The following is a 16,521-nucleotide window of genomic DNA, read 5'->3' as shown; positions in this document are numbered from 1 at the left end:
CAAATCGTTGTTCACTGTGAAGCAGAGGATGGATAACAACACCTCATCTAATGTATTGTATGTCTAGTGCAATATGTAGTGAAATATAGATATAATTTCGTAGAAATCAACTGATGGCCTTCAAAAGCCAAAAGTTGTTGGCAGCGTATTTGGCACCATTTGGCACTCAGGATCAGCTGGCGAGTTAAATGGCGGGAAAGAAATGCCTATCTTTATAGCATCCATTCTTTTTACTGAATAAGATAGATCGCTTAGCAAGACATAATTACATATAGCAACCAGACAAGGAAAAATGTCATGTGAAGCAGTAATACAGTGGTAAGGAGTAAGTAAGTATATGGAGGGTTGAGGAATATGGCAACAAGAGAAGCGGTTTGTTTACATCAACACGTGCGAGACGGCGGCTGCTGGGCGCACCAGGAGCAGCAGCAGGCGAGTGTTGCACTGCCTGGTTCCGGGAACACGACCGTAGACAGATCCTTCCTCTCCTCCTTCACGGCAAGTGTTTAACGTCTTCTTTGAATTGGTAGCAAGAAAAGTGAGAGAGCATTTACTGTTGATATGTTATTCTGTGCTGATTCGGCTTGTTTTCTTAGCGCTGGAAGTTGCAGTAAACCATGGCTTCTTGTGTTTTAATTTTCTTTTATATGATCTTTGTACTGGTGACAAACAAGAAAAAAAATTAGCAGCCTTATAGTTTTGATCCGTAATTCTGTGCTGATTCAGTTTGTTCTTTTGGCTGAAATTGCTATAACCTTGGCACTTAGGTTTTAACCACCTTGTTCTCCCTAGCATGTGTCAGATATACTCTTCCTGTTAGCACCAAGAATAATAATTGGTGATGATCTATGATTATGGTATGATTGCGCTTATTTTCACATTTTTAAGCTACATTTACCTTGGCATCATATGTTGTGTCTTCCTTCACAGCAAGAGTTTGGTATGTTCTCTATATTGGTGCTATGAACAACAGGTGGTTATGATCTTTGATTCTTGTTAGATTGAATTTGTTTTCTTGGCACTGTGAGCTGCAATGTTTTTTAGTATCTTGTGTTTTAAACTTTTCTTCACATCGTGTTTGATGTATTATGATTTATAGTTTTGTTCAGATTTTGTTTGTGTTCATAGCACTTTAAGTTGTAATATCCATTGCATCTGATTACTGTGTTTTTGTTGTTCACTCACGTTAGTTACTCAGTCGATTAGGTATTGATTAGGAAGCAGTATTGCAGAGGAAAGTTTGTATGGGCAAGGTGGGGGACATCAGGTATCTGCAGGTATGTCATTCTTGAAGTGATAAGTGGTTATGGTGTAGTACATGCAGAGACTCACTAGTGTGTATAATGCAGAATTTATATCTACATATCTGTTTGAGGAAAGTCAAGTTAAAGGGAGCCAAGTAGTGTTTGGGGCTGATAAAGAAGATGACAAATTAGTACAGCATTCACAAAGATTGCCAAGTGTAGGTATGTTTGACAGCATCTGCAACTTCCCTCATGCTCATCATCTGGTAACAAGTATTTGCACCTCATGTTAAAGCTATTGGTGTGTCTATGCAACTCCTTTCTCCTCTGAAGCTTGATACTATTTTAATTGGCGTTGGTATAAAAAGTGTAATGACAGGGAAGTCAAGGCCATCCACAGACCATTTAGGTTTTGTTGATTATCCTGGCTTCATTGACAGTGGATCAGACTTGTGTTACCCTGAGTGTTCTGATATGGGATTGAATCTCTGCCAGGACATTGAGGATGATATGGGTCCAACACATCACAATATAGATTAATATCATTAATGCCCCATTGGATTTTGGTCAGCCTTGACTATCTTGTCACTACAACAATATCTGCAAATGATAGCGACATGATTTGAATGAAGACGTTTCTACTAGTAAGTCTGAGATGTAAGTTAGATAGGTACTAATTCAGTCTTGTTGTGATCATGAAAAGAAATACACTGCAAACGTATATAATAAGACTACACATAATTTAAGAAAACATAAACAGAGAAACATTTTGAACCTTCATTGTATCAGCAGTAGCTGTGCATTACTGTATGATGGAAGATTAAGTTTAGACCTACACTGTAGCTGTACATGGGTTTTACATTCATCCCCATCTCATTGAAGGGTAATCATATATTTTAGTTTGTAGTACCATGCACCCGAAAATTATAACATGTTACACATCAAGTCTTGATCATGTTTTGCTTTGGTCAAGATTTGATATAATGTAAGTTAGCATTTTTCTTATTTATTATATATTTTTTCACAGAAGACTGAATTATTGTTTCCTGTGGCTAGAGAATAAACATCAATGAAGACCCTTACAAAGAAGCTGAGCAGCTGTGTCCTGTCAGAGGACCAGTTGTTGCTTCTAGTGGAGAACCATACTATTAAAAAGGTGATTCCTTTTATTTGTTTTATATGTTTATTAATTTATTAGACTACATATCTGTCTGTTTGTATACACTTGTCAAGTTGAGTAACCTGCTACATTCACTCTCTTTCAGTTGTAAATCTTTTGGCCCCTGGATTTTATCAGATGTCTGGGGATACCATAGAATGCCTGATTCCACCATCTATTAATCCAACGCAACCTTCCAGACAACTATCCCCTCTTCTTCAGTGACATTTAACTGTCCCCCTCTTCTACACTGAGTCTCCTCAATGTGTCCTTTACTCATAACAAAAACTGGAAATCTCACATCTGTTCTCTACCTGAAACAGCTTCTATGAAGTTGTGTTATTTTTATTTATTTTTTTTTTTTTCTGTCCTCCCCCCATACATAAAAGAAATCACATGGTTTTCCTTTTATTTCAGTATATCTTGGTGTATTTTTTTCTCTTACTTTTCTTTCCATTCTTTCTTCCATCTTTTATTTATTTACTTATTTATTTATTTATTTATTTATTCATTTATTTATTTTTTATTTATTTTTTTCCCACCCATTATTATTTACCATTCTCACCTTCCGTCCTCTTATACATATTCACAACGTATTGCTCTATCTTGCTATAATGTGTTCACTCTTTTTTCATTCTCCTTCTGTTATCTTTTCTTCTTCACTACCAACTATTCTTTCCCCTTCTCACCTCATAGTTGTCTTTTGTTTAATATGTTCATCTTAATACCATTTCCAAGGTCATGCTTTTCATTTCAGAATAAGTTGAATTTTTTTGTTCATCATGCAAAACTCAAACTGCATATATTCATGAGTCCTGTTTCTTAGTGAGGATCTTTTGCATTTCAGAGATGAATTGCAAATTATATCTGTTGCAAACAATAACTTCTGTTTTAATGAATGCTATTGTAAGTGTTAATGAAGAACTTGTTACAGTCATGGTATGCAAGTCAAATTTATAAGTTTGTTCTTAATAGTAACCATTTTAGGGTGGATGTAATATGAACATTGTAATTTTTCAGCAAAAGAAGTGTGATCTACCATGGGTGGAGGTGGTCAAGCGGCTGCTGACTAGAGCAGCAGATGAAGACAATGGAGTGCTGTTTCAAAATACTTCCACTATTATAAGAGTGTAAGTAATGTTATAACAAAAGGGAATCTAATCTACATTTTAATCCTAATATGCTTCATACAGGTGTTGCCATTTGTAGACCAGATGGTGTCTTACAACTTCCTTTATTTTCTAAACTGCATATATATGTATTAAAAAATAAAGCATTGATGAGAGTCTTGCTTGTTGTAAAGTGTTGTGGTCTTTGATAATAAAACTGTGAGAATATAAATTCATTTTATATTAAGCAAATGTTTTGTTGTTCATATAATTATATATTTTATGCTCAGCAAATTTAATTCCAGCAAGGGTCAACAGAATTTGTAGAATGATGTTTAGGGAAATAAGAGTTGTTATGCTGAATTCAACAGTCAGAATACGTACAATGAAATTCATTGTTTATGTTCTGAGATATTGATTATCTATTCACTTCTAGCTTGGGAAAAAATTGATTTGATAGAAAATAGATCAAAATATGCAGTAAGCTTTCACATTAGTAGATTCAGATATAACAGCCTTCCTGAGGGTGTCAGTGGCAATCAGTTGAGAGGTGAACATAACAAACACACCAAGCTGGGAACAGGTGGATTCGGTGTGTTTGGCTAGGCTGACCACTCTTCCTTTTCTCTGCATTGCCTGACTCGGAAAACACTGTAATTCTTCCTTCGTGTTTATTTGTGATAGTACTGACACATATATAACAGTGAGAGGAAGGAGGCGATGTGAAGGCTTTGGCTGGTCTCACTTGGACTGACTAGCTATGTGCTGCTACTCCACTACCTCATTCACACCCAGAATACATACACACACCACGTTGTGTAGTGGATAGCATGCTCAGCTCAGAACTGAGAGGGCCGGGGTTTGAGTTTCATGTGCAGCGAGGCAGATGAGCAAGCCTCTTAACATGTAACTTCTGTCCACCTACCAGTAAATAGGTTTGAGATGTAACTCGACGGGTTGTGGCCTCGCTTTCCGGGTGTGTGTGGTGTGTGATGTGGTCTCAGTCCTACCCGAAGATCAGTTTATGAGCTCTGAGCTCACTCCGTAATGGGGAAGGCTGGCTGGGTGACCAGCAGGCCTGGTGAATAACACACACACACACACACACACACACACACACACACAATTAGGTAAATACACACACACACACACACTACATGGAGCCCACACTCATAACTATACAATATGTAAATAGGTAATAGATAGTTTATTGTAATTATTTGTATAATTCAAAAGATTTAAAACATCTAAAATTAACACAATGAAGATTCTGCCATTTAGTTATAAATGTTATTTTGACATATTCCTCAGTCACCTGAATGAAGTAGTGAGGAATGGTCTAAAGAATCCCAGTAAGCTTGGCCAGAAGTACTCAGACATCCTCAACAGTTTGCTGACTCATTTGCACCTCACCTTGGAGGACAAAGTAAGTAGAATGAGAGCTGCTCCTGTCAGGTGTTCAAGTAAACTGGGAAAGTTACAAGAGGATTTTCTTTACATTCATCACTATTAATTAATAGGTTGAAGCTTCATAGAGTTTGATTTAAAAAGGTAAATTAAGATATTGGCTCTGAAATAGAGTGGTGAAATAGACTAAGTAGTAATGTTATTATTGTCAAATTAGTGATAGGCAGTAAAATATTATTTAATTATTTTATATAGAAATCATCTACCATGCTCTAGCTCTAATTACTATTTCTGACATGCCATATCCTGTGGTTTTTACTTTTGCCTCTGTATTGGAAGGAAAATGCAATAAAATGTAGATAGTTCATTTAATGCAGGTTTGGCTACAGGATAAGGAAATGTGTGGATTGGAGTTGTGGTTTATTTGGTCTTCATTCATAGGTACTTCTCTCATCAGAATTTGCAGGTGGTGGAGATGTACACATTGTTATCCCTGATCCTTGCTGCTGTCATTGATTTGAGTATTGCATCATATAAGTGAGTTGGATTTGTTTTATTCATAATTTTCTGCATTGTTTCATTCCCTACTGATCCTTACCTTTCATAAGGCTCAAGCAGTCATTATAACTTTAATCTGAACATAAGAAGAAAAGCAGATTACTAGAAAATATCATGTGTAAATAAGAGACCACAGTATTCTTTCTTTTCTCAGCTTATATTAACAAAGCATCGTTTCAATGACAGGAAAGGCAACGAAGCATCTTTGGTGGCTAAGATCTTCATGAAACTGACTATGATTTTTGGTGAGCTGCATTTTATTATTTTTCTTTTATACTTGTAAAATGAAAAAGTGGTAATCTTTTTCCTCATCCCTGAGATTAAATGGCTTTTTAATTTCTTGTTCTTGAAGTTACCAACAATCTCTTTTTTTGATGATATCCTTCTCTTGACCTTACTATTACTAACTCACACATCCTCTGCAGATATTCAACCTCAGTTTCTCTTCAACATGTCTGCTGTCACTCTATTTGCACCTGTTCTCATTCCACTCCTCAAATTTTCAGTTACCATCATCTCTGCCTGCTTCTGTATTTCCGTCTTCTTACAACTTGACCTATTTTAAGAGAGAGGTGTCAAGAAATTTGCTCCCTAATTTTGGATAATCCTTTCTTATCTTTTAAAGAACCAGCATCAAGTGGGCTTTTTTTTTTACATTGTGTTGCCCTTGGCTGGCCTCTCCTACATTAAAAAAAATATATATATATTTTCTCTTTTTCATGCACTGTACTATCATAACTTACCACTCCCACACACATTGAAACTACCATCATTGCCAGCAAAATCTGAACTCTGATCCTCTTAGGAGTAATTTCAAGTTCTCAACCTTTGTTGTCTATTGCTTGCCATTGTATGTTGCAGGTCATTCCGAAGAGCTGCTTCTTGATGCTATCCTCCACTGCAGGACTCTTATTCACCCTCGTTCACGGCAGCCTTTAGTACAAGTCCCGCTTATCAAGTAGGTCTCCTTCCAGTGTGAACTATTTCATTATGGTAATTCTCCTAACAAAAGTCTTAAAATACATTTATTAGAAAATTATTTTCAGATATTAGATCATAATAAGAAATCAAAATACCTTGAAACACACACACACACACACACACACACACACACACACACACACACACACACACACACACACACACCGCGTAGTGTAGTGGTTAGCACGCCGGGTGCAGCAAGGCAAATGGGCATGCCCCTTAATGTGTAGCCCTGTTCACTTAGCAGCAAGTAAGTCTTGGATGTAACTCAAGAGGTTGTGGCCTCACTTTCCCAGTGTGTGGAGTGTGTTGTTGTCTCAGTCCTACCCGAAGATCAGTCTATGAGCTCAGAGCTCACTCTGTAAAGGGGAAGGCTGGCTGGGTGACCAGCACATGACCATGGTGAATTACACACACACACACACACACACACACACACACACACACACACACACACACACACACACACACACACACACACACACACACGAGATGACACACTGACTTGCAAAAACAGCTCCCAGGTGAAGTACTACATCAGGCGTTGGAAACTGACCTAAACTGTATGTACAGAGGGGAAAGGGACCATAGGGTTCTCCTGTCTTCAAAAGAAACAAGACTTGGGGACCATGTAGAGCAAAAAATGGAAGGAGAGACTGAACTAGGTAGTGCTGCCAGACATATGGGACCAAAACAAACACCATGGTTTGAAAACCAAAGGTTTATTGAAACACCAATTGGCCTGAAGAGACTGGGTGATGATAAAATGCACAAGGATTTTTCAGGATTTAGAGAGGAAAGAGGTAATATGAGGAGGCTAATAAATGTGGAAAGGGAGGTAGGATACATGGAGGTGATTTCAAGTATGATGGAAAAACAAGACAAGTTAATAAAAGAAAACATTGAACTAAAAGTGAGATTATAGGAATATGAGATAGTAAGAGAAATAAATCAAGAGATGAGGAGATGCATGAGAAAGAAACAAAATGATATACTAAAGGCTACATGTTGCGACTACGAAGATTCCTTAAGGAGCCTACTGAAAAAAAATACAGATGGGAAGGATAAAGTAGAGAATGGAATGGGTGAAAGCAAATTGGAAGAATTGCAAAATGCATTGAAACAGGAACAGGAAGAAGAAAAAGTAAAATTTTCAGAGGTAGTAAGAAAACAAATACAAGAAAAGACAAAGAATGTTGTTATATAAGTAATTAAGGAGAAGGAAGTTCTAGTGAGGGATACAGTGGATAAGAGGAAATGCATCCTTATTTTTGGGCTGAAGGAAAAAAAAATGCCAAACAATTTCGTGAGAGAGCAAGAAGAGAGAGAATTGGCGAAAACTGTTATCAAACAGGTCCAAGACAGCACACAGGAGTTGGACCAGGAAGTGGAGGAAGTGATTAGGTTTGGAAGGTTAAGTGAAAAGGGAAAAAGACCATTGAAAGTGAAAATAAAATCACTGATGGCGGTGGAGGAGATTATGACAAGAAAAAGGAAACTGACTGACCGATACTGAATTTAAGGATATATGGATAAAAAGAGATATGAACCTGGAAGAGAGGGAAAAGGAGAAAGTGCTAAGAAATGAAGCTAAGGGAAAAAAAACGAGAAAAGGACGGAGATCAAGAAAAGAATTTCTACAGGAGGGCTCTAGATAAGAGACTGAAGAAGTGGTATCTTCGGAAGAAGGAGGAGGTCATGGAAGAGGCAAGAAATTAAGAGTGACTTATATTAATATAGATAGGTAGTTATTCAGTGTGTTGGAGGTTAGAGATTATTTGAAAGAAAAAAGACCATGTAATGTGCATAGTAGAAACAAAATTAAAAGAGGAGATCCATGTTAGTTTTAAAGAAGAGGTATATAAAAGCTGAAGAGATAGGAAGGGAAGGGGAGGAAGAGTACTAATAATGGTTTGTGATAATATATTTGTGGAGAAAGTGCAATATGGTGATAGTAAGGTAGAAGTAATGAGAGTAACAATGAAGACAGAGGAATTGAAAAAAAGAAAAGTCATAGTTACATATGTGCCACCTAAAACAAATACATGGAGAACTGAGGAACATAAGGAAATGCAAAGAGAGGTGATTAAGTGCCTAGATAATATGATAAGAAGAGATGGAAGAATACTATTAGTAGGAGACTTTAACTGTAAAAGAGTAAACTGGAGAGAGATGGAAGTAATGGGTAATGCTGGATCGTGGAGCGAGGAGGTGTTACAGTTGACTATGGTGAATACACTGGATCAGTGGGTGGAAGAATCAACACCGTACAGAGGGGAAGAAGAACCATCGTTGCTTGACCTAGTATTCACAAAGAAGCCAGAGCCCCTCCCAGCATACAATACCTTAGTCCAATGGGAAGAAGTGATCATGTAACATTAGTGTTGGAAATGCAGGAAGAGGATGGGATAAGATACAGAGAAGACTACAAAAAGAGATTAAATTATGCAAGAGCAGATTTTGAAAAGTTCAGAAAATTTTTGCTGATATTGAATGGAGGAACATTACTGACAAAATATGAAATATTCCTACAGAAATATTTTGAAGGAGTGAAGAAAGGAGTAAAGAAAAATATACATGCTTGGTACAATGCCAGATGTATAGAAGCTAAAAGGGAAAAGGATAAAAGCTTGGAAGAAACTCAAAAAGCAGAGAAATGAAAGCAACAGTCTAGAGCAGTATAAGGATGTGAGAAATTAATATATTAGAGTAATGAGAGAGGAAGAAAAAGACTTTGAGAAAGATGTGGTGCAAAAAAGTAAAGATGAACCCAAGCTTTTCTACAAATTTATAAATGGTAAAATGAAGAATAAGGAAACAATAGAAAAAATAATTAAAGGAGGGAAGACATACCAAAAAGCAAAAGAAATGAGTGAAATACTGAATGAAAGTTTCAAAACGTGTTCCTTGAAGAAGAGGAATTTACAGAACCATATTGGACATTGCATTGCCAAGGATTGCAGGAAATCATAGTGCACAAAGAAGATATTGGAAGACTACTAGATAATTTGGATGTCAGAAAAGCAATGGGGCCAGATGGTGTATCAGGCTGGGCACTAAAAGAATGGAAAGAGCATCTATTAGATCCAGTTTGGGAAATGGTTACAGGTTCATTAAAAGAAGAGAGAGTGCCACTGGAATGGCAGAGAGCCAACATAATCTCAATATTCAAAGGAGAGAAAGTCAACTGAGCCATTAAATTACAGACCAGTGTCACTTACAAGTGTTGTGGGGAAGATATGTGAAATTGTTATCAAAGAAAATGGGTTAAATATCTGGAAGAAGAACAAGTTATATCGAACAGGCAAATTGGGTTCAGGACAGGACGGTCATGTGTGTCACTTATTAAGTTTCTACTCAAGAGTAATAGAAGGACTGGAGAGCAGAGATGGTATGGGTGGACACGGTATACCTGGACATAAAAAAGGCTTTTGATAAAGTCCCTCATTGAAGACTATTTTGGAAGTTAAAGAGCATAGGAAGACTGCGAGGAACTTTATTAGATTGGATAAGGGATTACTTGAAGGACAGAGATGAGAACTGTGATCAGAGATACATACTCATCTTGGGGTAAAGTAACAAGTGGAGTGCCACAAGGGTCAGTGTTAGCCCACATTATGTTCCAGGTATATGTAAATGACATACAAAATGGGGTAACCAGTTATATTAATTTGTTTGCTGATGATGCAAAATTGCCAAGTGTAATCAAAACCTGAGAGGAGTGTTTGCTTCTGCAGGAAAATATAAACAAAATTTATAAGTGGAGTAAGAAGTGGAAGTTAAAGTTCAATGCCAAGAAATGTCACATAATGGAATTAGGAAAGAGTAAAAGAAGACTGGTATGGAACTATCTGATGGGAGAGGAACAAATAATGAAGACTAAAGAGGGAAAAGATCTGGGAGTGATTATACAGGAAAATTTGAACCCTGAAAAACACATCAGATATTTGGATTAGCATATAAAACGTTGACTAATATTGCAGTGGCATTTCAATACATGGACAAAGATATGATGAAAAAATTATTACAAGCATGATACATCCAAAGTTGCAGCAGTGGTGTGGTCACCAAGCTTGAAAAAAGATACAAGAAATTAGAACGGATCCAGAAGATAGCTACAAAGACCTAACATATGAGGAAAGCCTGAAGGAAATGGGACTGCCAACCTTACAAGTAGAGGAGGTATAAAATAGTAAATGACATTGAAAAGATAGACAAGGAAGACCTGGTGCTGGTGACAGAAGAAGCTGGAACGACAAGAGGACATGTAAAAAGGATTAGGATCCACACAGAATGGTGGAAAAGTGAAGTGCATTGAGTGATGAAGTTGTTACAGCACATAATGTACATAACTTTAAAGAAAAATTGGATAAATGGAAACATGACACTATGAGCCCTGCTCGAACCCTGTACAATACAACTAGGTAAATACACACACGATATGGCTGGGTGGAGAGGGCCAGTTACCCATTGTAGGCGGTGGAGGATCATCCTTTCCATTGTCTTGCAGACGCAAGACAGGAGGGAAATGGGCCGGCAAAGCTGTGATTTATTTGTGTTAAACATGCGGACGCAACAGTAGCATGCTCTTGCCCATGCAAAAATTATAAATTTCACCCCTAACTTTGTGTTTTTTTTAACACATTTTTGTGTAATTTTCTTGAAATAGGGAAAGAGTGTTAATCAGTGAACTTAGTAAGTAAGGGTTTTCGATGGTGAAGAAAACGAATCTGACTTTAGTTTTGCCGTAAATTTGATATTATAACCATAATGCAGCAGAAAGTCCAGATTTCATAGAACTAAATACTTGAATAATCACTGTGACCTTGTATATATGAACTTTATAATGTGGTGAAAATTCTGGCTCATATTTTGGTACTAGCATCCAACCAATTAGCTTCCAAGAAATTTGAAGAGCCAAAATGGAATAAATACATAAAGTATGAAAGGTTGGTTTAAGGCTTAAACCAACCTTTCCTGCAGGCCGCGGGCTGCATGCGGCCCTCAAAGGCTTTCATTGCAGCCCTTTCTCCTAAAAAAATAATAATAAGCTATAGTGCGGCCCTCAGAGTGAGAGAGAGAGAGAGAGAGAGAGAGTTACCAACTAATTATCTATGTTTATCAACATAATCTCACATAAAATGTCTTCGATCGTAGTAAATAACATGAAATAGTAAGGTTATGTGGCCCTCCATACCAACAGAGTAGTGACTACGTAGTGGCCCTTTGGGAAAAAAGGTTGCACACCCCTGGTTTAAGGTATGCCAAGTGTGATGTCAGTTTGTAACCTTCTACGTATAGTAAACTTTCATGGTAAGAGCTAAGTGCTCTTTTTCGCCTCAACAACAAAAAATGCTTTGCACTTTACAAAATGGAACAGCCAAGCAATAATAAAAAACATACAAAAGGCGTCTTCATACTTCTCTTTGAAATACAGTTCATCCCCATCTTTATTTTAGTTCATCTTTTTTTTTTAGTTGAACTTCAACTTTTTAAATTTGAACTTCAAATTTTTAATTTGAACTTCAACTTTTTTAATTTGAATTTCATCTTTTTTAATTTGAACTTCATCTTTTTTAATTTGAATTTTAACTTTTTTAATTTGAATTTCATCTTTTTTTAATTTAAACTTCAACTTTTTTAATTTGAACTTCATCTTTTTTAATTTGAATTTCATCTTTTTTAATTTGAACTTCATCTTTTTTAATTTGAAGTTCATCTTTTTTAATTTGAAGTTCATCTTTTTTAATTTGAGGGTGAAAAGGTGTAGATGCCATGACTGCTCCACACTTGCACTCCTGTTCTTAACCTATCAAAGTATCTATCTTTCTCTGGGCATGTTTACAAAATATGCTCAATAAAGAAAAAAAGATATTGTGATGGTAAACTAAGTGTTAATTTTAATTACCCATGAAAAGAAAATAAAGTACAGTGGTACCTTGAGATATGAGTTTAATTCATTCCTAGATGGAGCTCGTATATCAAATAGCTCATATCTCAAAATAATTTTTTCCATTGATGATGGAGCTCGTATCTCAGATAGCTCGTGTCTCAAAACAATTTTTCCCATTGAAATGCATTGAAATGCCAATAATCTGTTCCAGCCTCCCCAAAAAAGAGCACCAGTATTTTTTTTATGTGTTTTCAGGTAAGAAACAGGTATTTATAAATACCTGTTATAATAAAATATAACAAAAGATAATATAAATAGATAAACTATTCTTATAAAGTATATTTATCTAAGAGGGTGCACTCCTTGGGATGTTACCCTACTGCATTCCCAACCCTCACTTGGGACTGTCAATCAGCTGGAATGTACATATATACCCACCCACAGAAGACTGAAGGCTCTAATAATCAGAGAAGAACTCGTTGATGAACATGTAAACATTACTCACTGAATAAATGAAGTTTTAAGTAAGAGAGAGAGAGAGAGAATAGAGGCTGCAATGCTTTAGCTTAGAGGAGGTTTGTTTACATTGTTCCCACCTCCTTCATGATATAAGCGTCGGTGGCGGAGGTAGGCAGAGATAGAAAAAATTTGTTTTGCCTTTTTAGTTACGTACATATGTATACTTTATCAATGCATGAAAATATATCAAATAACAGCAAAAGTTTATTTAGTCTTCTTACCTTGGAGACACATGTTTTCAGCTAATGGTGGTAATTGGTACAGGAGGAGGAGGGAGGGAGGAAAAGATGCAGGCACCATTCACATGTAAACTTTAAAGATAAATTAAAACTGCACTTTTTTAGGCAATAAAATGCTCAGTAAATGGTGTGGAAATGATGAAAGAACAATCACAGTGCATGAGATCTACAGAAAACACATAGATACTAGTTCAGCTGAGGATGAAGTGATGTGTTGAGCCACCGACTATAATGGCAACATCTCGAAATTTTGCTTGTATTTTGAAATTTAAAAAACTACCAAATCGTAGCTCGTATCTGAAAAAACTCATATCTCAGGCAGCTCTTATCTCAAGGTACCAATTTGTAAAAAAATAGGAAGATGGTGACTGACAGATTCCTACTATATTGCTTAAGCTACATGATATCCTCATTGGTAGTTGATACTTTAACATTAATAAATATGCCAATAAAAACCTAACAGTATGTACGTACCTACCATGTAAAGTATTCCTTCAAGATTATAACCACCAGAGTTATTGGTTTATTGTTATATTAAAATTCCTTTATATTTGGATTGATGTAAGAGGCATTTTAGTGTGTAGTAATATGTACTGCATATTTTCTTTTCAGGCGTTTATTTTCATCAATCAGGCTTGGACAAACCATGGATCCAGTCTTGTATTTGAAGTATTTACTGCTGGGCAAACTGTGGCTCTTCATGACAGAAAAAAGGAAGTAAGGATAATCCTAACTTATCTGTGTGTGTGTGTGTGTATTTACTCAGTTGCATATTACAGGGTTCAAGTGGGGTCTTATAGTGACCTGTCTCCATATCTACTTTTATCTAAATTTTCCTTAAATGTGTGCACATTTTCTGCTATTACAATCTCTTCACTCAAGTTGTTGTAGATATTCACCATTCTATGTGTAAAACTAAACTTTTTAATGTTCCTCAAACATTGACTCTTTATGATCTTTTTGGAGTGTCCTCTCGTCAATCTATCTCCATCTTCTGTCAATGATACCAGGTCTTGTCTGTCTATCTTTTCCATACAATTTACTATCTTATACATTGTTATTAGATCTCCTCTCTTCTGTCTGTTTTTCAAAGTTGGTAGTCCTATTTCCTTCAGTCTTTCTTCATAGATAAGGTCTTTTATCTCTGGCACCATCTTTGTAGCTGTCCTTGAATTCTTTCTAATTTCTTGATATATTTTTGCATATATAGAGACCACATCATTGTTGCATATTCATGTCTGGGTTTTATCATGGTTGTTATGATCTTTTTCTCCATACTTTTGTCCAAGTAATTAAATGCCACCTTGATATTTGTTAGTGTCTTATATCTTGAAGTAAATTACCTTTTAATGTATTTTTCTGGGATCAGGGGGTCTTGCATAACCACTCCTACATCTTTCTCTTTCTTCCTCTTCATTATAATATCTTATCCCATTTTATATTCTCACATAGGTCTTTTATTACTTTTACCCATTTCCATCACATGGCATTTCTTAGCATTAGATTCTAATTTCCACTTTTTGGCTTCACTCCCATGGCCAAATACATCTTCAATAACTTTACTTCTTCATCTTTCCTTCTTTTATTTCATCTTGATGGCACCACTGCCATCTCATCTGTTTCTAAAGCTGAACTTTTCTCTCAAATCATTGCTAAAAACTTCACCTTGGAAGATTCTGGACTTGTCCCTCCCTCTCCTCCTCCTTTTGACTATTTTATGTCTTCAGTCAAAATTCTTTATAATGATGTTTTCCATGCCCTTGCTAGCCTAAACCCTCGGAAGGCTTATGGACTTGATGGAGTTCCTCGTATTGTTCTCAAAAATTGTGCTTCCGTGCTTGCACCTTGCCTAGCCAAACTCTTTCAACTATGTCTTTCGACTTCTACCTTTCCTTCTTGCTGGAAGTTTGCCTACATTCAGTCTTTTCCTAAAAAGGGCAACTGTTCTAATCCTTCAAACTAGAGATGTACCGATACCAAAATTTTGGCTGATTCCGATACCGATACTACTACTTATAGTGATTACTGCACTGGACACCAGGATGAGTTGGTGGACGGCGAGCGTTATCAGATGGGAGGCTTTGTTTTGGGGGATGCTGTAAGTCCTTCTGAGAACGTTTGTGAAATAGGAGCAATTCTAGAAGCTTTTTGAAGCCATTTGCAAAGGTAAATTACTCAGTAATTGGAATGAATATCTTCTCAGTCTTGTGATTCTTGTCAGTTATTTTAAATTCTTACTTCTTACTCCTTTAGCGACCACTTGGTCTTGTGCATTTTCATTATTAATTTTATTGACGATATTTTGGCGATCAAAAATATTTTTTAAATTATCAAAATTGTAAAACAGACACAAAATATTAGCAAAAGAAGCTCATTTTGTTGTGTATGTTTCTCTTTAATTAAATCTGACATCCTTTGATATTAATTCATTAGACATTAGTAGACCAATTCAGAAAAATGAGCTTTCACCTAATCTTTTCAATTAAATAGAAAGAAGTTTAGTTTATTCTAAATTTAGAGGTTGTGGCTTATAACCACAGAAAACAGTATTCTATGACATACGGTAATCACCAAGGAAACTTAATACGCCGTATTATATTAATTTGGTGTCATTAATATCTTATATCGAATATATCACTAAGTAGTAAATTCCTTTTAGGTATCGGAAGTATCAGCATAAAATAAGCCGATACTGATACCGATACCCAAAAAATGGGCCGATACCGCCGATTCCAATACCGATGCATCAGTATATCTCTACTTCAAACTACTGTCCTATAACTCTAATGTCTTGCTTATCTAAAGTTTTTAATCTCTCCTCTTTAGGAAGATTATCAAACATCTGTCACTTCACAATCTTCTATCTGATCACCAGTATGGCTTCCATCAAGGCCACTCTACTGGTGATCTTCAGGTGTTCCTTACTGAGTCTTGATCATCATCTTTTAGAGACTTCTGTGAAACTTTTTTTGTCGCATTACACATATCAAAAGCTTTTGATAGAGAGTTTTGATTTCCAGACTGCTTTCCTACAGTTTCTATCCTTCTCTCTGCAAATTTATCTCAAGTTTCCTTTCCATCCGTTCTATGCCAGCTGTGGTAGATGGCCACTGTTCTTCTCATAAATCCATTAACATTGGTGTTCCTCAGGGTTCTGTCCTGTCACCCACTCTCTTTTTATTATTCATTAATGACCTTAACCAAACTTCTTGCCCTATCCACTCCTGCGCTGATGATACCACCCTACATCTTTCCACGTCCTTTCAGAGACAACCAACCCTTCAGGAAGTCAACAGATTACACAGGGACACCACAGAACGCCTGACCTCTGATCTTTCTAAGACTTCTGATTGAGGGCAGAAAAAGCTTAGTAGTTTTCAATGCCTTAAAAACTCAATTCCTCCATCTATCA

At 36.4% G+C, this 16,521-nt stretch overlaps 1 protein-coding gene across 1 annotated transcript in view; it reads left to right on the top strand.

Moving 5' to 3' along the window:
- The first annotated feature begins 356 nt into the window (after positions 1-356).
- LOC123516704 overlaps positions 357-16,521 on the top strand; it is a 29,026-nt gene continuing 12,861 nt past the window's right edge. The window contains exons 1-8 of the mRNA XM_045276306.1: positions 357-498; positions 2,272-2,400; positions 3,424-3,533; positions 4,824-4,938; positions 5,377-5,456; positions 5,664-5,722; positions 6,339-6,435; positions 13,722-13,826. Of these exons, the coding sequence (XP_045132241.1) occupies positions 2,314-2,400; positions 3,424-3,533; positions 4,824-4,938; positions 5,377-5,456; positions 5,664-5,722; positions 6,339-6,435; positions 13,722-13,826 (653 nt within the window). The 5' untranslated portion in view covers positions 357-498; positions 2,272-2,313. The remainder of the gene's footprint in view (positions 499-2,271; positions 2,401-3,423; positions 3,534-4,823; positions 4,939-5,376; positions 5,457-5,663; positions 5,723-6,338; positions 6,436-13,721; positions 13,827-16,521) is intronic.

The sequence above is a fragment of the Portunus trituberculatus genome, chromosome 41 (genome assembly GCF_017591435.1).
Source record: "Portunus trituberculatus isolate SZX2019 chromosome 41, ASM1759143v1, whole genome shotgun sequence".
NCBI classification, from domain to species: domain Eukaryota; kingdom Metazoa; phylum Arthropoda; class Malacostraca; order Decapoda; family Portunidae; genus Portunus; species Portunus trituberculatus.
This window is presented reverse-complemented; position numbering and strand designations above follow the sequence as displayed.